General features: G+C 31.8%; 1 protein-coding gene across 1 annotated transcript in view; it reads right to left on the reverse strand.

Moving 5' to 3' along the window:
* Positions 1-19,523: 19,523 nt before the first annotated feature.
* The window catches only part of HELRODRAFT_159303 (hypothetical protein), a gene marked incomplete at both ends in the record, with an annotated part of 4,508 nt that continues 969 nt past the window's right edge, over positions 19,524-23,062 (reverse strand). Inside the window, 3 exons of the mRNA XM_009011188.1 lie at positions 19,524-19,574; positions 20,057-20,173; positions 22,374-22,466. Coding sequence (XP_009009436.1) covers positions 19,524-19,574; positions 20,057-20,173; positions 22,374-22,466 — 261 coding nt within the window. The remainder of the gene's footprint in view (positions 19,575-20,056; positions 20,174-22,373; positions 22,467-23,062) is intronic.

The raw sequence follows: 23,062 nt of genomic DNA on the forward strand, positions 1-23,062 counted from the left end.
GAGAGCATCCAATAACAGACATGCAACAACTAGCATACAACAAAATGAATACAAGTTACACGGCTACACCACACACACACACACACTCTCACTCTCTCTCAAACACACACATAACTTACAAAATGCAAATGAACATTACAGTCTCAATCTCCAACAACAAACAACATCCAAACTTTATTCAAGATAACAATGAGGTTATAAACATTTCAAGTTGACAGCAGTAACGACAACCACAATAAAACAACAACAAAAACAACGACAACGTATACGACGACGACAACAAAATAACAACATTGCTGAAACAAAACAAAAAAATAGATAGCAACATTTATTTTAACAACAACAACAACTTAATAGAAACATTGATGGAAACCAAACCAACAATAACAACATCGATGACAACATCAACAACAATAGCAACATTAATGAAAACAACAACAACAACAACTAAAAGAACAGTCAACAACCAAAGTTACAAAAACTACAAAAAACAATAACGACGATTTTGTCTTTTGTTTTATAGTATGCGATTAGTGTTTTTTACACCCCAACCTATATATATATATATACACACATATATATATATATATACATATATGTATATATAATACACATATATATATACATCATATACATATATATATATATATATATATATATATATATATATATATATGTGTGTGTGTGTGTGTGTGTGTGTGTGTGTGTGTGTGTGTGTGTGTGTGTGTGTGTGTGTGTGTGTGTGTGTGTGTGTGTTGGTGTGTGTGGGTGGGTGGGTGTGTGTGTGTGATCAAACTGGTTTATTTGCGATTTTTATATGTTGTGTTGAAGAATAGAACGAAATAAAAATCAGCTATATGCGTGTGGTGTTACGTATCTATGATGTAAGTATGTGTGTATGTATGTATGTAAGTATGTATGTATGTATGTATGTATGTATTTATGTATGTATGTATGTATGTATGTATAAATTCATTTATAAAGAAACATTAACTGCAACTCATTTGAAGAGAATGTAGCAACATGGATCAGATCAAATAAACAGCCAATCAAGCAAGTCCTCCTGATAACATATCAAAGAAAGTTATGTTACTAGGCTAACAAAATTACATCATATTACAATGCTTGCTTAAGCATACAAACGCAAACAGTAGTGTGTGTATGTGTGTGTGAATGTATGTGTGTTACAGTGAGTGCGTATGCGTGCGGTTGTGTGCGTGAGTTAAGGTTTTTGCAAAATAAAAATTATATTATGATAAATTGTTTTGTGTTAACATCTCAAAGGTATAATTCGGTTCGTATTAATGAAAATATTTTTAAAAAATACTACTCCCAAATGTCAAACATAAAAGAGACTCAACTCAGTTTTACAACAAACTGCAAAAAATAACAAAACGCATTGTAGATAAACATAAACAAGCAAGAGAAGGCTTCAACAGGCTATAAAGGAATATAGAATAACTCTATATAATACAACTCATAATATTATGCAGCATGAAAAGATGGTGGATAGTATGTAACCAAAATCAAGAAAATACAAACACACGAAAAAAACCTAAAATGACTCTACATAAAACATTTATAACAGAATGATGAGTTATATTAGGTGTATTTATTGTTATTGCTGCCATGTTCGTTGTTTATGCTGTTCATATGGTTGTTGTTCACGTTGTCGTTCACCTTAAATAATCATAACGCCGATGTTTATAACAGAGGCAGACGGACGGCTATTTGTGGAGTCTGTCATATTTTTTCTATTTCTGCTGCTACAATTGCGCTACCTCGCACATATCCGACCATTTAATATGATTTATTGCCGCATCTTCTGTTTGCTCTTTTAGCAGAGAAACAAAATTGAAGATTTTTACTGTTTTTTTTCAAAGATTCCAGAAGATAATATTGCATTTTTTTGATCTTTACTATGTTTTGAATATTTGATGAATTTTCTTCAGTGTTTAGTGATTTTTTTACAAAAAGAGATAAATTTTTTTGAATGGAGCATGTCAACAGTTATATGTAAAAATATTTGTCTACTCTACAATACTACAAAAATTATAAATAGTTATTATTACGTTTAATTTTTGTGTAATAATAAAAATTTTCATTTAATTGTTTTTTTTTGCGAAAAACAATGTAGAGCCTGGTTGCTTGCTATTAATTAGATTTCTAAAACGTTTCATGGAATTTAGAAATGTTTGTTAAATTCGTTTAAGTTGGAATTCTTTGGAAGTGAAGAACAATGGAAGCAAATCATGTGATTTATCGTGGCCGGCACATCCACATGGCAGGCTTCACACCAAAATTAATTCCCGTGATTAATTCTCAAAAAAACATCATGGCGATAACATCTATTTTCGAAATGATGTTTATAAAATTTAAAAAAAATAATAAAAAGTCTTTTCAGTTTTTTCTTAGATTAGAACTTGACGGTGAAAATTCATAAAAATGAAACTAATTTTTTTTTTAAAAATACATAAATCAGTAAATTTTGTAGATGGAAATGTGAACATTTTTTGAGATCTGACACGACGACCGCATTGTCTTCCTCACTCCTTCTCAACTACTACAAGTACGCTTGGCTAGTGTACAACTCAAGAATAGTTCAATCATTAATATTCGCTGATGTTCATTATTTATTAAACTTAATTATTTATAAAGCGTGATACCACATAATAATATTAAATTGGCGTATCGACAAACACTTGGATTATAATAATTACTTTATGTAATTAACTAATTTAAAACATTACTAATTAGAAAATTTGTTAATCTGAAGTTATTAAGCAATTTATGATGAAACACTTACCTATACACATACGCAAGCAAATTTATCTACTAAAATTTAATTGCCTTGCAAATTATGTTGCAATTGGAATTTTACATGCTTGCACATGCTTTTTCAATATTAATAAGAAACCGCAGAGGCATACATCTTCATACACGTACATTCGTTTTGTGCGTAAGTAGACAGGCTCACACGCGCGCATACGCAAGCATACCCAAACTGATGTTAAAATGGTATTATGAAATTTCTGAAATTCTAAAACATCAAACTAATGCAATAAATTATACTTCGACAATGAAAATAATAGAAAATGCGCAAGCCAGGCAATGATACATGCAATGATCTACGATTAAAAAATTCATTCGCCTCGATATACAACACATCTTGTTTGACTTTTTTCATTTGGATGCAGATGTGATTAATCAAGGAAAAGAGTTTTGTAGACGCATCAACGAAAGACATCAAACAACAACACACATCGCAAAAATGCCAACAAGATACATCAAAATAACAGCAATATAACAACAACAATCACTGCAAAATCACCAATAAAACAACAACAACAAACATCCTAAAGTATAACAACAACATCATCAACAACAACATCATCAACAACAACAACAAAAAACATAATAAATAGAAAACAACAAAAGCAATGAAAGCAATAACAACAAAGACAGCAGTAAAGGCATGATTCGGGGTTATTTATGGTATGAAATAACGTACAGAGTTACTGTCACCAGCGAGCACCAAATTCACGTAACAAAAGTTACGATGTTGACAATATAAAATAACAAAAACAACAACAATAATAACAGTAAGAATGCTAAAAAAATTTTAAAAGTCAAATTGCTAGAATAGTTGAATTCCATTGAATCAATTGCAGTAATAAAAATAAAAAATGCAATAATAACAGTGGAAGCATTTTCATTAAACCTCAAAATCAAAAACCAAATTTTATGGTTATATATCAGTGGTGGGCAAACTACGGCCCGCAAGGCCTTGTTCGCCAAAAAGGTCGTCAGCCAGACATTGTGGCCAAAAAAAGGAACCACAAATCTTAAAAAATTCTCCCCCGGTCAAAAAAATTTGCTGTTTAAGTACATATACGGCCCTTCAAAGGTAAAATAGTTCTCAATGCGGCCCTCACAGCAAAAGGTTTGCCCACCCCTGATATATATATAAATGTTTAAAGTATGTTTATCAATGCTAATCATTATTACATACAGCGAATCAATTACGCAATTTATTAAGCTGTCTTTAGAAGGTCTGACCGATAACAATGATGATAATAATATTAATAAAAATAATAATACATATTGATTTTATAATACTAATAATAAGCTGATAACCACTTTTTGCTCATTCCCGTATTTCCGGCTTTTTCGCGTTTAAGTGAGAAGATAATTTTTAAAGTTCTCAAACTAATGGCATTTTTTGCTAATTTGCGTTTACTTTATTACCATATTTTAGGCAGAATTTTCAATATTTTCCGTTTCAATGTAATTCGGTGGGGTGAATGCACTCCCACGTTTGCACTAGGATCCGTCTCTGGATCTTCCTCTGTATCCGACACTGAAGTTATATTATTTGTTCTATGTCATAAGGAACCTTACGATAATTATAATGTAGTTGTCCAATGAAATATAATATAAATTTATTATAATGACGTTATTAAACTACACGTGTGGTTGAACCTCCACCATCATTCGATATCTCTTTCTTCATATATCCATTTAATAATAATGGAAGAAAAGTTATTGCTAGCGACGAGTTTCTCGCATAAACTGTATTGAAACTATACCGATTTTTTTTCTCATTTTGTGCACGTATGTGTACGTGAGTGTGTGTGTTTGTCCGTGTTTGCGTGTAGTAAGTGAGAATGGGTGTGTGTGTGTATGTAAACAAAATTTGAATATCTAAAACACAATTTTAAATGATTTTTTTATCAAATTTCAAATTTAATTATATTTTTTCACGCTTGACAAAATAGTTTCATGCGGTTTGTCACATGTGCGTTTCAATTTCGTCTTCAAATTTTCAAATTACTACAAGGTATTATTATTCATCAAGTTTAAAATAAGGACACAGCAGTCACAATAGAACCTGAAAATATGCTGCTTTTCAATTTATACATTTTCCGTTGTTTAGTTTATTAATTATTATTTGCATCTAATATATATATATATATATATATATATATATATATATCGGCAAATTTATCAGCTATATATATATATATATATATATATATATATATATAGTTTAAAGCCGTCAAAAATAATTTCTATTTAAAACTATTAACACTGAACAGTATCAAACCCCGCAACTTACTTAAACGACCACATATGAATTTAAGCATGAAAATGAACAGAAATACATCTTTCCAACATAAGCTCTGAATAAAAAATAATTTCAAATTGACTATTGGTAAGTGAAAGATGTTTGAAATTTTTTGCAAACAAGTATAACTTATGTATATTAATGTTGATAAAATTAATAAATAACAATAATAATATTCATTAGACAAAGAAATAAAACTGAAAATATTGTTAAACAAAGAAATAATAAAAACAAAAAAATAATAATAAACAAAAATATAATAAGAACAAAGAAGTAATAATAAACAAAGAAATAATGGTAAACAAAGAAATAACAATAAACATAAAAATACAAATGAGACCTACTTGTGTAGACGTATGTGCTGTTGTGTCTGTGGTCAGATGGAATCCTGGCAGCAGCCGCCGTTTCAAAGAGCATCTTCTCCTTCTTTTTCTGTTTGTGTGTGTGGGTTGGTTGATTGGTTGATTGGCTGGTTGGTTGGTTGGTTGGTTAGTTGGATTGTTGGTTGATTGATTGGTTGGTTTGTTTATTGGTTGGTTGGTTTGTTGATTAGTTAGTTGGTTGGTTGGCTGGTTGGTTGGTTGGTTGGCTGGTTGGTTGGTTGATTGGTTGGTTGGTTGTTTGTTTGGTTGGTTGGTTGGTTATGTCAGGTTGTAATGTGTGGTCAGGTTATCACGTGTGTATTTGTGTGTGCGTGTGTGTGTATGTGTAAAAATTTTTGTGTTGGTGTGAATGTGTACTTGGAAATTCACGCGTTTGTTTGAGTGTGTGTGTGTGTGTATGTGTGTGTACGTTAGTGTGTGTGTGCGTGCCAAGAGTTGTAGAAAATGGTTACAAGTGTTGAAAGATTTAATTAATGGTCATTTTATTGTTGAAGTTCATTAAATAACATTGAACAGTCAATTATTAAACTTATAATATAAAATGTATTTACATTGATCATGTAAAATAAAATTAGTATTAAAATATTTCCAAGTTCTAGTTTTTTTTCTCTTGTAAATAACATTCTAACGTAACAGAAATAAAACCTGGATGAGAATAAATTCGATAGTTGAAGACGATAATCCAACATTATGCGCAAATATATATCAGGAGTAAGTCAACGCCAATAAATCGTAATTATTATTAATGGCTGGCAGATTGATTGCATAACTGCAACAACATTTTCCGCTACCATCCAACTAAGCCTCTCTCAAATTTGGTGTTTTCTTTCTCGTTGCCATGTAACGTAGTTGTCTTTATTTAATTGTTTAATGTGGTTGTTGTAAGTTTCATCAGTGTATTTGTTGCTCTTGTTTGTTGCTGTTTAGTGTTGCTTTTGCTTTAGTAAAATTTTTTGTTGATGTTTGTTGTAGTTGCATGTAGGTAGTTGTCGTGATAGGCCTGTAGTTGTTAAATGGATGTCTTGTTTGATGGCTTTGTTGTTGTATGGTTGTGGAGTTGTGTGATTGTGTTATGTGTTGCTATTGTGATATTAATGTTATTTTGTGGTTTCGCGTTTGTAGTGTTTTTGTTGTTTTGGGGTTTGTTTGTATCTAAATTGTTCTAAATTTTAAAGATTGTCTTTTTAAAATAGTTTGTTGTTGTTGTGTTGTTGTTGTGTTTTTGTTGTTTTGTTGTCATGTTGGTTAGGATGCGTTAGGTTGGCAATTTATTTGATTGTTGTGGAAGGATTTTTAGTTGTAAATTGTGTTACTGAGGTGTACGTAATACAATTTGTACGTTCTTATGCATGTTTTTGCGTAGTTGTTGTTTGTTTTTGTTATGTTGTGGGCTGTTGTTAATTATTTAGATGTGTAAATGTTTGTGTAGTTTTTGAGTTATTGTTGGTTGATTGCTGTTGGTTGATTGCTGTTGTTGAGGCTGTTGTTATTTTGTGTTGTTGGTGTGCGTTATTTGTACTGTAGCTGTATTGTTGTTGTGTTGCTTTGCTGTTTGTAGTCGTCATTTTGTTATTATGTAGTTGCGTGTTTGTTTGTTGTTGTTGTGTAATTGTTGAGACTCAATTTGTTTGGCTGTCGTGAAGTGTAGTAATTGCGTTGTGGTGATTAGGCTGTGTGTTGCTAAATTGTATGTTGTTGGGAAATGTTGTTGTTGTTGTTACTTACGTGATTGTTTATGAAGAGAAGCTGCGTGACGCTGTGAGACGCTGCGTGACTCTGTGAGACGCTGTGTTTAATTGGAACAAACACAGCTGGTTGAAGTACGCCTCAATGATGATTTTGCACCCTCCGCTCTCACAAAAACATCCATTTCAAAAATTACAAAAGCCTATCAACACTAACAAAGATTTTGTGATGAAACAGTTTTGCGTCAGAACGTATTAAAAAACGTTTTCATATTTTATACCACGTGCAAATCTGAAATAAAATTTACACACAGACAGACAGTATAAACACACGCACACACACGCACACACTCGCACACACACAGACACATGCACAGAAAAAACACTCGACAAAACAAAGACGCATGTTTGGAGGACCTGTTATGTGCCTAAGTAGATGTTTGCTAGGTTTTACAGTCACTTTTCCAGGTGTTAATGAATCATTGAGGCATCTTTTATGCATGTATGTGTTTGCGTGTGAGAGTACGCAAATGTGTAAATGTTTGCGTGCGTGTGTGTGCGCGTGCGTGTGTGTGTGTGTGTGTGTGTGTAAGTGAACTGGTGCAAGCTGGAAAAGTGATAGGTATATCCTATGCACATTAATGTGACGAGTGTTTGAGAGACGTGTTCAAGTTAATGATACAGATTCCTGTTCAACTTTTTTGTTTGCTGTTGTTTGTTTAGTTGTTGTTTGTTTAGTTGTTGTTTGTTTAGTGGTTGTTTGTTTGTTGTTGTTGTTCGTTGTTGCTTGTATGCTGTTTGTTTTTTCTTTGTGTTGCATGTTTGTTACTCTTGAAGACCATCTCTATAATTTTTATGATATAAAAATAGTTCGTTTGTTGCGTTTCTTTCAAATTAATCACTGCGTATGTATATGAATATGGAAGAAATTTGATGTTTGCCAAATTCAGCATGATCATCATTAAACATCACCATCTTCATTTGTTTTGTTTTTTTTGAAGTAAATAAAATATCGTATCGTATCTTCGTTTTCAAAACCGTTTCTAGCTTCATCAAAAAAGCCACCATCACCATCATCACCACCACTATCATCACCATCATCACCACCGATGTTTACTTTTCCAATTAATTAAAATTTGTATCATTCCCATTATTTTAATTAGTTCTTTTATTATTATTAATATTATTAATTTTATATATTATTATTATTATTATTTCCAGCAATTTTATTTTCATTTTTGCAGTCGGTCCAACAAGTACAACTTCAACAACAACAAGTAATTACCATTATCATCATCGTCGTCGTCATCATCGCCGTCATCATCATCATCATCTTCTTCTTTTCCTTCATCATTATCCTCGACAAATCTTTTTTATCATCATCTTCTTCATCTTCATCATCGTTATTATTTTCAGATGTCGTGCCTATTTATAATCAAACCTCCCCACACACACCCACAGAAATCTAGTTACATAACTGACATCAGTTCTGTCATCATCGTCATGACTACCACCACCATCATCATCTTTATCGTCATCATTATCGTCATCATCTCTATGATCATCATCATCATTAGCAACATTTTGTCATTTTTTATTTTGCAATCAACATGCACTCTTTCTTAAGCTTCATTGTCAGTTCTAACATTCTCATCTTTAAAGTTATCATCGTCATCATCGTCGTCATCCTTATCGTTGTCAATTTCACCATCATCATCACCATCATCATCTTCATCATGGCGGCCATCATCATCAAAACCAATCTTCGTTGCCATAGAGAGGAGACCGAAAGGAGAGCGAAGAAAAACTAATATATAAAATGAAATTAATTAACAAACAAGAACACCAATGATAATAATAATTATAATAGTAATAATAAATGAAAGGTAAGTTGGAAATTTCGTACTCAAGATGGACTCATTAATAAGGGGGTAGGCTAAGGGGGAAATGTCAAGGGTCACAATTTTGAGGGCCTCCCAATTTCAACAAACTCATTATCATTATCATCGTCATTACCACCATGGTCCACGTCATCGTCATTATCATCAGTGATGTCTTTGGTTATTTATTTCATTGGTGACGTCATATTTAAAGTTACCATAGATTTTATAATTTAATTAATTATCTAATGTCTATGCTTACACGTCGAAAATTTTTTATTATGTTAAAAACTCATCTACTTGCATGAACAAAAATATATTTTAACACAAAAACGACAACATTTACAAAAAACGGCTTTTGTAATAAACAACAAACACGCCTACATAAACAACAATAAAAGCAAACATAACAAAGACATAATCGGCAAGAATGACGTCACGAAGAACTAATCAAAAAAAACGTGAAAAATCACGTTGTCTCCATTACGTTGCCAAATTAATACAATAAATTCTTTACTTTAAATTTTTTTTATCTTGAAAAATAAATTCCCTAATTATTCAGGGAATTAAAGAGGAAATGCCAGAATGAGGTTTATAATTCAAATGAGAAAAAATTACCTTACAGAGCTATCGCCCAACTCTAACGTGACGTCATCAGATTATCACCAACATCACTACATTATAGCATCAAGTCGTTGTGGACAGCTCATAAGTACATCTCACTCATCACTTCACCGTCCTAGGATTTCAGTATGTCGCTTTGTTACAGAATTATAATCACGTTATCGTAAACTTTTCAGCACGTTGCATTATCAAGATACTTTATTATTTTACCATATACATCACATTACATTACATCATAACATTGCTGTACTACTACATTATGATAACATTAAAATTTCATCACATTACAATAACATAACATTACATCGTTACAGCAAATGATGCAACGACACTATCATTACATTAACCACAACACATCAGCCCAACTCAACAAGTGCAAACTCCACGAAGATGAATCATTTTATTAAGAGACATTCAAGCAGACAGAACAAAAAATGTGATGTTACGACACGTCATGTGATGCGATGTGACGTCATATGATGTGATGTGATGTGGTGTGATGTGATATGCCCTCCAGGTCTGGTCTGACCTGTGATCACGCACGACAAACTGCATTTTAATAACGGCTTGTATACGTAAGTACGTACATGTTGAAAGTAAACGCTAAAAAAGTTTGATTTCTACGTTCAACTTTCTTTTTTAATTTTCTTGAATAAATTATTCTGAGCCATGAATGCTTATCTAAATGAATGTGATTGTAAATACGTAGCTACAGGTTCGTGGTTTGATTGCTTTCATATAATTATTATTATTAAGTGGATTTTATTATTTTTTTTTAATTTCATGATTAATTTAATCTCGGCAAACTTAAAGTGTAGACAAGATATACAATCTGCATGAAATTTGTAATTTAAAATAAACTCGTAAAAAATATTGAATAGTTTGCGTGCTTCGATTACATGCAGTTTAAAATTTTTACTGTATTTCTTGTACGTGTTTCTTCGGCTTGTGTATGTGTGTTTGTGTTTGTATGTGTATGTACGCGTTGCTGAGTGTTTATGGTTTATGTGTCTCTACCTGTGTGTATGTGTGATGTTGTGTGTGTGTGTGTTTGTGTGTAACAACCAGTTTGGTTTGTGTGTGTATGTGTATGTGTGTGTGTGTGTGTGTGTGTGTGTGTTTGTGCAACAACCTGTTTGTATGTGTGATGGTTCGTTTGTGTGTAGTGGCGCTTAGTCGGATAAATTTGTTTATTATGTAGAACTGCAGGCAGTCGGCAAGACGAGAGTTGAATGTTGATGTAAGTGTGCAAGCAACAAACAAACAAACTTACTAACAAAGGATAGACAAATAAAAAAACCGATAAATGAGCAAACATACAAAAGGAAGAGATGAACATAAGAGCAAACAATTGAATGAACGGTTTGCGAGTGATTAGTTCACTCACTGTTTTGATATTCACATTCATGAAGAAACTTCTGATTACTTCAAAATTTACATAAAATTAAAAACAAAAAAATAAAAAAAATTTATTAGCGAGAAAATGTACCCGTGAAATAATTTGCAAACATTCACACACGCATGTAACAAAAGTGAAACTGCATACTGCTACTAAAAATACTCACCACTGAACTAACAAAAGAAACATAACAGGAATAGAAAAAAAAACTAACCCCCCCAGAACAAAATGATTGCCTGCACTTACGAAAATATAACAAATTCCTGGCAATAAATAAAAAAGATGCAATAAACCAAAAACACACAGCAGTAAACTATTCCAACAACACAGCACCTCAACAACAAAAAATCTTGCAGAAACACATTATTTCAACAACAACAACAGCACAACACAAAAACATTCCAGCAACAAACTCCAAAGCATGACATTAAACACACAATCCATAAAATTCAGCCGAGAGCATTGAACCTCATAAAAAATCGCAGCGTAGAAGACATCATCATCATCATCAACAACAACAAAAACATCATCATCAACAGTAACAACAACAAAAACAACATCATCATCAACATTTTATCATCTTCATCACTGCCCTTAGTGATTAGTCCACTATATTATCATCAACATCATCATCAACATCATCATCATCATCAACATCATCATCATCAACATCATCATCATCAACATCATCATCATCAACATCATCATCAGCATCATCATCAACATCATCATCAACATCATCATCAACATCATTATCAACATCATCATCATCATCAACATCATCATCATCATCAACATCATCATCAACATCCTCATCAACATTACTAAAATTATAACCTTTGACAAATATTTAAGTTAACCATACATAAACACATCATCATTATCATCATCTTCTTCTAAATTATCCAAATCATTTTAATCTTTATTATAATAACTATCAACAAAGTTTATCATCATCATTATCACCTAAAATGAACACCATCATTATTAATGACATCATCAACATTTAAAAATTGAAAATAGCGAATTTAAGCGCAAACAATTTTTGAAAAAATGTTGACACTTCGAATCTCGAGCACGAATCGTCAGCAACAACAACATTGCAAATGAAAAAAATTGAATTAAACGCAAAACTTTAATGTCACCAGTCTGACATTAGCCTTACATCAACATGACATTAAGGTCAACATCTCATCCATGAGGCATATTAGCATGATATTAACACCAGAACATACCAACTCACATTAATATAATTACATTAACATCTGCACACACCAGTACAACAAAGTATAAACATTAACAACGTACAAAATTTCAATGCCTATTTAAAGAACGTCAAGCAGATAACAAAAACACGTATTGACGTAAAAAAAAGACATCGCTATTATAAACCACAAAACAACAGTTTGAAAAAATGACTCGGCGAATGCAATAAAACAAACCAGCAACAACCCGACAACAGCCCGACAACAACAATCGCCCAAACAACAACAAAAAAATGAACAGGAACAATAAAATGAACAGGAACATGCACAGGAACAACAACAAGACGACAAACCATTCTCAAATGATGGAATCCATAGGTCGTTTATTTATTGTGATTGTTTTGTCCATGTTGTTGTTGCTGCTACTGTTAATGAAAAAAAAACCCCTAAATAAAACAAACTCCTGTATTAACCGTTTGTTCCAACAAGCCATCAATCAAAATACATGAAACAAAAATTACAACAACAACATAATTGAAACCACAACAACAACAACAACAACATCAAAACAACAACAAGAACATCGTATAAATAACAACAAAAACATAATTACTGAAGCAACCAAAATTTAATTATCGAAACAAAAACAACTGCTGCAAAATCAACATCATAGCTGTTAAAACAACAGCGTTGTGAAATCTTTTATAACAAAAACAACAACAAAAACAGCGTCTTTGAAACAACCACAACAACACAAAAGTACAGTTACATAGCAAAGTTCTGCAGACACACAATCAATGCTGTCACAGGACATCACACCACAAACGAATACGATGGAATAAAATTATAAATAACAAAAAAGCAAATTGTTTCTTATTAGTGGTTCATTAGTTTTTAAACGCCATTCCGTACATGCGATTGAGTTTTATATTACAAGCATCATGTGACGTTGTAATTAAAGAGAACTGAAGAGAAATGAGCGCGCACGGCGTACAATGCAACCAGATGAAGTAACCATAAACAAAAGTTTAAAAAACATTTGGTTAATGTGTACTATGTTCTGCTATATGTTTTAAGCCATTTACTAATGTATAATAACTATCACACCAACACCACATGCACGCAAACATACACATAGACAAACACACAAACACACACACAAACATTTTATTTTTCAATTGTTTGTTATTTTTACACGATCGTAAACACTTTTGTAGGAAGCATAATTTCTTTTTTGATTGCAAGCAAGGGGTGTGCTTAATTTAAAAGAAGGCGCATTATACATACATACATACATACATACATACATACATACATACATACATACATACATACATACATACATACATACATACATACATACATACATACATACATACATACATACATACATACATACATACATACATACATACATACATACATACATACATACATACATACATACATACATACATACATACATACATACATACATACATACATACATACATACATACATACATACATACATACATACATACATACATACATACATACATACATACATACATACATACATACATACATACATACATACATACATACATACATCGCTGATTTGGTTTTAACATACATACATACATACACACATCGCTGATTTGGTTTTAACATACACTCATACATACATACATACATGCATACATACATACATACATACATAAGTACATACATACGTACATACATAAATACATACATACATGTTACATATATAAATATATACATATACATATATATATATATATATATACATATATATGTATATATATATATATATATATATATATATTATGAATTTATACAAAGTATAGTGTATATACAACTATGTATATATATTTTTTTTCTTTTAGATCTCCTGGTGATTTTCTTTTTTACCAAATAAATGATTGGAAGAAAAAAAATACATATATATATATACACATACGTACATAAGTACTTATTCTATATATACACCGTGAAGATTCAAAAATTCATCTTGGCTCGTTTGTCGTCTTGCAATCAATACTATCAACAAGTTGTATACACTCGAGAGGTTTATGTAAAAAGCGCTATATAAATGCACATACTAATAATAAAAATAACAATAATAATGACAATAATAAATAGCGAAAACAATATCCACACAAGAAAGACAACGCATTCGATTGTATGTCTTGTTGCTTGCTTATGGGAGAGCGCCACAAACAAATATTAATTGCATTTGCATTCACATTAGTTAATATGTATTAAAAAGATTTTTGCTTTTTACTACACAAACACACACACACACACAGACGCACAACCTCACTCACTCACATACATAGACATACACACACACCACACACCACATATATATTCATATATAAGTATATAAATATATATATATATAGTATATATATATATATATATATATATATATATATACATTATACATTGTATTAAACTGTTTTACGTAAATTTTAATTAAGAAAATTCATAAATAAAAGTTTAGGTAAACGTCTGCGTGTGTATGTGTGAGTGTATGTGTGTGTGTGCGTGTTTATGTGGGAGTGTGTGTATGTATAAGTGTATGTATGTGTGTGTGTGTGTGTGTGTGTGTGTGAATTGAAATGAATTAAAAATGTTCTATTTATAAATGTTCTTAAATTAATATCTCTAATGCATTTGTTTGTCTAAAGTTGGCATTGGCACCGTTTCATGGACTTAAGAAGATACCTACCTACCTACCATAGACAAAGCAGTCACTGATGCGTTTATTTTTGTTATTATTATGCCTCGTTATTTGATTATTATTATTTTTTTTTATTTTTAGTAATAGTATTAGTTATTAGTTGTAGTAGTAATTATATGTGCTATTGTATTAATGTAAATTAAAAAAATTAATGTTGATATGTTGTTGTTGCTGTTGTTGCCATACCTGTTGTCGAGGTTTAGTTGTTTTTTGTTACTTGTCGTTGTGACTGTTAAGATTGTGGTAGTTGTTTTGGCTGCTTGAGTTGTTGTGGTTGTTGTGGTTTTGTTGTACTGGAGTTGGTTGTTGGTGTTGCATGTTATTTGTTGGTTATTTTGTTTTGGCTAAGATGTGTTAGTTGTTGTTGTTGCACGTAAGTTGTTGTTCTGTAAATGTTTGGTTGTCAAAGTTGTTGCGTGCTAATTGCTGTGATGTGTGGTTTGTTGTTGTGAATGTATGTGTGTGTGTGTTTTTTGTTGTTGCTAATGTGTGTGTGTGTGTTTGTCGTTGGGTCTTTGTGAGTGTATGTGTGTGTGTTTGTCATTGTGTCATTGTGAGTGTATGTGCGTGTTGTTTGATGTTCTTTTGCGCTACAAGTGTGATAATGCCGCCCTTGCTCTGTTTTTATTATGTTGTTGATATATTTGCTGTTACTTCATGTGGCTGTTATTTGTTATTACTGTTGTCACTCTTGTCATTGTAGTTGTTGTTATTCTTATTGTTGTTGTTGTTTTCTGTATGTCAGAGAGTATGGGAACACATCAAACGTCACGACATGCCCCCACCTACATAGCGCACCTACACACCTACGCACCTACCTACCTACCTACCTACCTACCTACCTACCTACCTACCTACCTACCTACCTACCTACCTACCTGCCTGCCTACCTACCTACCTACCTACCTACCTACCTACCTACCTACCTACCTACCTATCTACCTACCTACCTGCCTGCTTGCCTGCCTACCTACCTACCTACCTACCTACCTACCTACCTGCCTACCTATCAATCATTGCAGTGTACTCTTTGATCGAATGATCGTTTGGTGAGAGTGTGGAAAGTATTCAATTGTTAATTATTGCTCCGATAAAATCAGAACTATTTGTTTGTTTTGTGCTGATAATTGTGATGATGATAACGATAACGATGGTGACGATGAAGAAGAAGAAAAAAAAGAAGAAGATAAAGATGATGATGAATGATGACGATGATGATGATGAAGAAGAAAAAGAAGAAAAAAAAAGATGATGACGATGATGATGATGATGGTGATGGTGATGATGATGATGATGACTAACAACGACGAAGATGATGATAGTGATGATGAGGACGATATTAAATCATTAGCTTCAATTAGAGGCTATGAAGCAGAACTGGAGGGTTAAACATCTGACATCGGGGCAGGTCACAGACGGTCATAGATAAAAAATAAATTAGTAATAATTTTGTTATTTATGAATGTTCGTTATGCAATGTTTGCTAAGCTACGTGCGCAGCGCACTCTAAAAAACTTTTTACTGAGTTTTTGTTATTATTTTTTTATTGAATTTTTTCGTTATTATCTTTATTTTGGATCATTTAGTCTTCCTTCTTGGAACCTGAAAACATAAACGCGCATGTTTTGATAAGGACAAACAATGGAAAATGAAAATGTGATACATTCTGTCAACAATCTACCTGTCTAACTCGTTGTTTGTGTCGAAAGTTGACATAAGTGTAATATATGGCCAGGTAGCAAATGTGCAACCAATTTTTAAATTCAACGATATCGCAAAAAAAAATAATGAAATTTTCAAACGTTCAAAAATATCGGCAGATGAAATGAAAAGACGTAAATTTTTGATCCAGTTAGCAGTAGTAGGAGATTCGATGCAACCTGAAAACCATTAGTAATGAGACAGGGTCCTGTGGCAAACAGGACAAGGCAGTTGTTTCGTAAAAGTAATTTCAGTGTGAAATCTGTCAATGATGCCCTATTTGCTTTAATAACAAGTTTTCTGACTCATTCGTCAGTGAAACTTTTGAGCTAAAGTTTGTTTGTACAGACCTGTGGTGGAAATTTGATAGCAATAACAATTCAGCTGATGTTAGCTATCAACCACCTGAAAAGAAAGAGGATAGTAAAAGTTTGCGGAATTAATAAATATGCTTTTTAGACGGTTTTTTTATAGAAAGTTTTGCGATTTCGAGTTTAATTTTTGTATCTACCTTTTATGAGATAGGTACTGATAATAGCGCTTTACAAATATTCAATAATAATTATAATTATAATAATAATTTTAATTATAATAATATAAAATAATGTCAAAAGATGCCATGGAAGTAACTTAAAACGCGTTGTACAGGCATACGTGCATTTACATAAGTTTGATGGATTCGATGTACGTATGCAACTTGAAACCCATTCAACGATGAAAGAACTCATTAAACACAATCACGAAAAATAAATATTGTAAAAAATATCTCTGGACAAAACATCAGACGATGAACAAGTGGATGAAAAAGTAAGTCGATGAACAAACAAATGGATGAACAAACAAGTGGCTAAACAAAACAAACAAATGAGTGAACAAACAACAAAAACACGAATGTGCTAGTAAACGAAAAACATTGTGAACCTATAGAACGCACACTTGCACACATCATTTGAATAAAGTCTATGTCAACTTATAATTCTGAAACTGATGGAAATATTGAATGACAAAATAACGAATAACGAAATTATGATGGTTAAAAATGATAACAGTAAAACTGAACAAATAAAAATATAAATAGCATTAAATAAAGAGCATTAAAATACCAAAAATATTAAAGTATTTTATGAACAGACATAAACAACCAAATAAGACAAACATCCTCTTCAAAAAAAGTCATAAAACAAAAAAAAATCAAAATCCAAAGAATGAATGAGCAAATAAAAGAATGAATGAAACGATGAACTCCCAATAGTTTAGGAGGAATGACGGAAGGAGAGAAAGAAGAAAAGGGAGGAGGAAGTAAAGAAAAAGGATAGCCTCAACCATAAAGCAGCAGACTCTGGCGGATAATATAAACAAACAATTAAGCAATCAGTCATCTGCCAATATAATGGCCGGTCAGTCCTTCTTAGCAGTAGCATCATAAACTCATACATGATGTACTGCTTCACGCTATCTATAAAACTCTACAAGAGTACATTCTAATTACCAATATACCATACATCTAAATACATATATACCAGATATACCTTACATCTAAATACATATATACCAGATATACCATACATCTAAATACATACATACCAGGTAAGCCATACATCTAAATACATAAATACCAGGTAAGCCATACATACAAATACATATATACCAGGTAAACTATACATATAAATACATATATACCATATATATGTACATTATTACATGATAAATACCGGATGAAATATAGCATGTCATAAAAACGTACAGACTTAACACTATGCGCAGTTTGTTGTTCTTTCCCTCTGGCAATAATTTGTAAGACATCACCAATTTGTTTGTAAGAACAATCGCCCGGCATCAATTTCTTTACAATTTATTTATAGATGGAGTGAGGTGGCATGCATTTGCTTGTTCGTTTGATTGTAAAAGAATTGATACAAATATGGTAAAGAAAATTTCATGTAATGGTTTATTTCACAATTTTTGCGATGCATTTATTTATAACTTTTGAAAAATAAAAAAAATCAAACATTCAAAACGACATCATATAAAAATGCTGAAACGGTGTTTTTTTAAATTAAGCTTAAATTTTAGAGAGAAGTCCAACAGTCAATAAATAAACAAATAAATAAAATAAATAAATAAAAAATAAGTAAATGAACATGTAAATGTAAAAATAAATTAGCTTTCTGGAAGATCTGTCCAGTTGATATCTCAAAGATTTTACGTCACGGCCAATAGGCATGGCATTGAAGGCTGGTTTGCATGGAGATGAGAAAGGAGAAGAAGAGAGAATGTTCCAGTAAATGGGTGAGTGAGTGGGTGAGTGAGTGAGTGAGTGAGCGAGCGAGTGAGTGAGTGAGCGAGCGAGTGAGTGAGTGAGTGAGTGAGTGAGTGAGTGAGTGAGTGAGTGAGTGAGTGAGTGAGTGAGTGAGTGAGTGAGTGAGTGAGTGAGTGAGTGAGTGAGTGAGTGAGTGAGTGAGTGAGTGAGTGAGTGAGTGAGTGAGTGAGTGAGTGAGTGAGTGAGTGAGTGAGTGAGTGAGTGAGTGAGTGAGTGAGTGAGCAAACGAATGAATGAATGAATAAGATAAAGAAAAATAAATTATCGAAATAAAATCTACGCTTTTTAAAATTCGAAAGCAGACATAACACAAAAATGATTTTCCGGTTTTCAAATTATATAATTTCAATGTTATACGTAAAAAATTAACAACTCGAATAAAATATTAACATTTAAATTTGTTTATTTCAAATAAATACTTCTATTATAATTAATATAAGCAGGAACATTTAGAAACTGCATTTGAGTATGTCGGTAGTACAATCTAACACAGTTGAATTCTGCGTTAATCAATAAACCGATAGAGTGGGCAAAATTAATGAGAGTTGAAAGAAATGTTTTTGGATAAAAAAACTTTTTTGATGAAAAAATATTTTGTTGGTTTTGTTGATTTTTTAAACTGTTTTTTGTTGTTTTCGTTGATGCACTTTCGTTTTTCAAACACTTAAACATGATTGTCCATTTGGGAAAAAATTCGAGAAGAAAAATTTGATTTTCTAAACTTCAAAAAACTTCAAAAAATTTTTGATGATAGAATGAAGTTCTTCTTTCTAAATGAGAAACAAATTAAAAAAATATTCCGACATAAAAAAAAAATACAAGCAAGCATTTTAACCATATTTCAAAATGAAAGCAACATCATAAAACAAATTAAAAACACAAATTAAGCAAGCAGAGAATGAAGCAAATAAACATCTTTAACTGAAAAACAGTGGAAAAATGTTAAGTTAAAAAATGGTGCCAAAAAATGAGATGAACTAACATTTTTATTTGGAAGCAGGTAGGTCCTGCATAGAGGCTTGAAGGCGTGGGTGCCACACACAAGTAACTCCTCTGGCTTCGTCTTTACGAGTGCTCGAATGTAATTCTGGCAGTCTTCCTGTTCAATTAAAAAGTTAATTCTTCTCGTCATTTCTACGAAACCGAAAAATCTTTCTTACAAAAATGGCCCAATATATGAACATCTCTAACTTGTATATGCATGCTAAACTAGATATATGTAAAATATTTGTTATCTAAATATAGAAATTGAATCTGTTTTAGCCTTAGAAATTGAAAGTTAATATATTTTGGTATAAAAAATCTTGAATATGTTGAAAAATGTTGAAAAAACAAAAATATAAACTGCTTAGCACTACACTCATAAAATTTTAATGTCACTGTTGTTTGAAAAGTGCAGTGAAATTAGTTTTCATTGGCAGTGTCACATGCCAAACGCTCCGTTCGTTCGTTCGTTTGTTCATTCATTCAACGTACGACGGACAAAACAAGATGCTGTTCTTCAGTTCAATCCCAACTACACGCATGAACACCGGTCTGTCACTCATTATAAAAGTTTATTCATATTGTATAAAAATATTTGCAAAAAATTATTTTAAAAATTTTGAAATAAAGCACAACAGTAGAAAAATAAAATGATCCCTAATGATAGTAGATTATTTTTCGATCTAATTGTGTGTGTTTATGAACTTATGTTAAAAGTATAGAATGATTAAAATTGTTTTGGCTCGATTTTAAATAAAACTAAATAAATAAAAATAAATTTAGTAAATAAAAAAATTTAGTGTATGTTAAATTTTTCCAGAAACAACAATTTTAAAAACGAATATAAAAATTTAAAAAAATTTGCAATTTAAAAAACTACTATTTGTTTATCAGTTGATTATATACAAACAACTAGTTTTAATTGCATCGAGCTGTGACGAAACTCATCTGAATAAGTAAGCACTACCATTTGGTGCATACGATGCAGACGGCCCATCCATACACCTACCTGCACTAATTACTCAGATGACAAATGAATAGATAAAAAGTATTAAAAAAAATATTTAATGGATTTGAGAGAGAGAGAGAGAGAGAGAGAGAGAAATTGAAGTATTGCTGAAAAAATTCCTTTCAACTGGGCAATTAATCATTCGGTGACAACTCTCAAACGAACATCATAAATATCTCCTCAATGGCTTCCTTACTTTCACCATTCAAAAATGATCTGCGATAGATGGCTGGCTAAGGCTAGTTGGCTTGGAAGTGTGGTGAAGATGAAACCGAACCGATGCTGCTAATGTCATATATTTATATTACTGTTGATGATAGTATTATCAACTTTAATGACTTGCTCATTGTTGTTATGATGTCTTTGATGAGTTGGTTTGTTTGTTTGATCTGCTATTCTTCTTTTTAACTAATTGTTAGATATTAATTGCTGGTAGATCTAAATGTAGGGCTGCAATAAAAAGAGAAAGACTTTGATCAAACGTTGAGATGTTTGTTAAAACAATAACAAATAACCGACAATGACAAGTGATGTTGGTTTGCTTACGATACGAGTATGATGACAATGATTATAAAAATGATAATGATGATACAATGACAATAATTATAATGATTGATACAAACGTCAGAGGGATGAAGTGATTATAGTTGTTACTCTCGACAAAATGACATGAAATACATTTTTTTTGTTCATAATCACACGCATCTCTTTTGCGAATGCAGTTAAAAATTTTGTGGTCGTTCGTCGATTGCATGATCTCAGCTTCATGGTGTTATCAATCTTACGCTGTTTTATTTATAGGCCAATATACGTATTTGTGTGGCAAATACTTTAGATGTATCTATTCATATTTTAAATGTCTATATATTTATTTACTTATAATATCTGTAAATTTATTGGAATTTGAGACATGAAAAATCATTTTAATTCAGTTAAATTACAAGTGAAATAACGCATTATGCTTGTGTCAATGGACATCAAATAGGAAGAATCGTGCAGATCAGTGCTGAAGTTTGTTTTTTAGTACTGGGTTTTGTGTGAGAAAATTAATTGATCGTGCAAGTAAATAATTTAAAGACAAATCTGTTTCGTAATGGAACAATCATTCATTAGGCTAATCAAATAAGTGCAATTTAGAGGCAGCAATGAGATTGGGAACAATTAAATCATTCATCAAGTCTCAAACAACAAAGTGAATATGCTTCAACTAATGTCCTAATCTGTATGTTCCCTGAAAATAATTAACACTTTCTCAATTTCTTGCCATCATCAATAAGTCAAACAAGAAAGTTTTGGATATGTTCACCTTATATATTGCAGTGCATTCATTTTCCAGCTGCAAAGCAGGGTCCGCCGCCTGAAGGCACAAAAGACTGACGTTCAACATGGGCTTTGTATACTGTATGTTGTATATATATATATATATATATATATATATATATATATATATATATATATATATATGTATGTATATATATGTTGGTAATAGACCATAATTATAAGCGCCGGGTTGGAAGTGAGGTTGTCATTTTTTGTTGTATATTTATTTTTGGTTTATTGATGTCAATTAGGACTGCTTCTGCAATTTTAAGATGCGTGTAGTTGCTGTTCTGGTATATTACCTTGGTGTTGCTGTCGAGGATTTCACGGCTAATTGTGATTGAGTGTGTTGAGTCCAAATGAGATTTGATAGCACCACTCTGTTTATGTATCTGACTAGAAGGCTTACGAAATTCTCGACAGCAACACCCGGCGCTTAACCAACAACGAAAACAAAGAAGTAATAAAAACTAGCATCGTAAATAGTGACAAAGAAGAATATGATGCTATCGATGAAGAAAAGGAGACCAAAGAAGATGACCAGCCAATAAAGAAACCTGACACATAATTCGCATCAAAGTTCAATTTTACAACACCAAAGTTAATTTTTACAACGTCAAAGTTCATCTTGACAAAGTCAATATTTCCTTATATATACAGCAAAGAGCACTGATG

The sequence above is a fragment of the Helobdella robusta genome (assembly GCF_000326865.2).
Source record: "Helobdella robusta unplaced genomic scaffold HELROscaffold_1, whole genome shotgun sequence".
NCBI classification, from domain to species: domain Eukaryota; kingdom Metazoa; phylum Annelida; class Clitellata; order Rhynchobdellida; family Glossiphoniidae; genus Helobdella; species Helobdella robusta.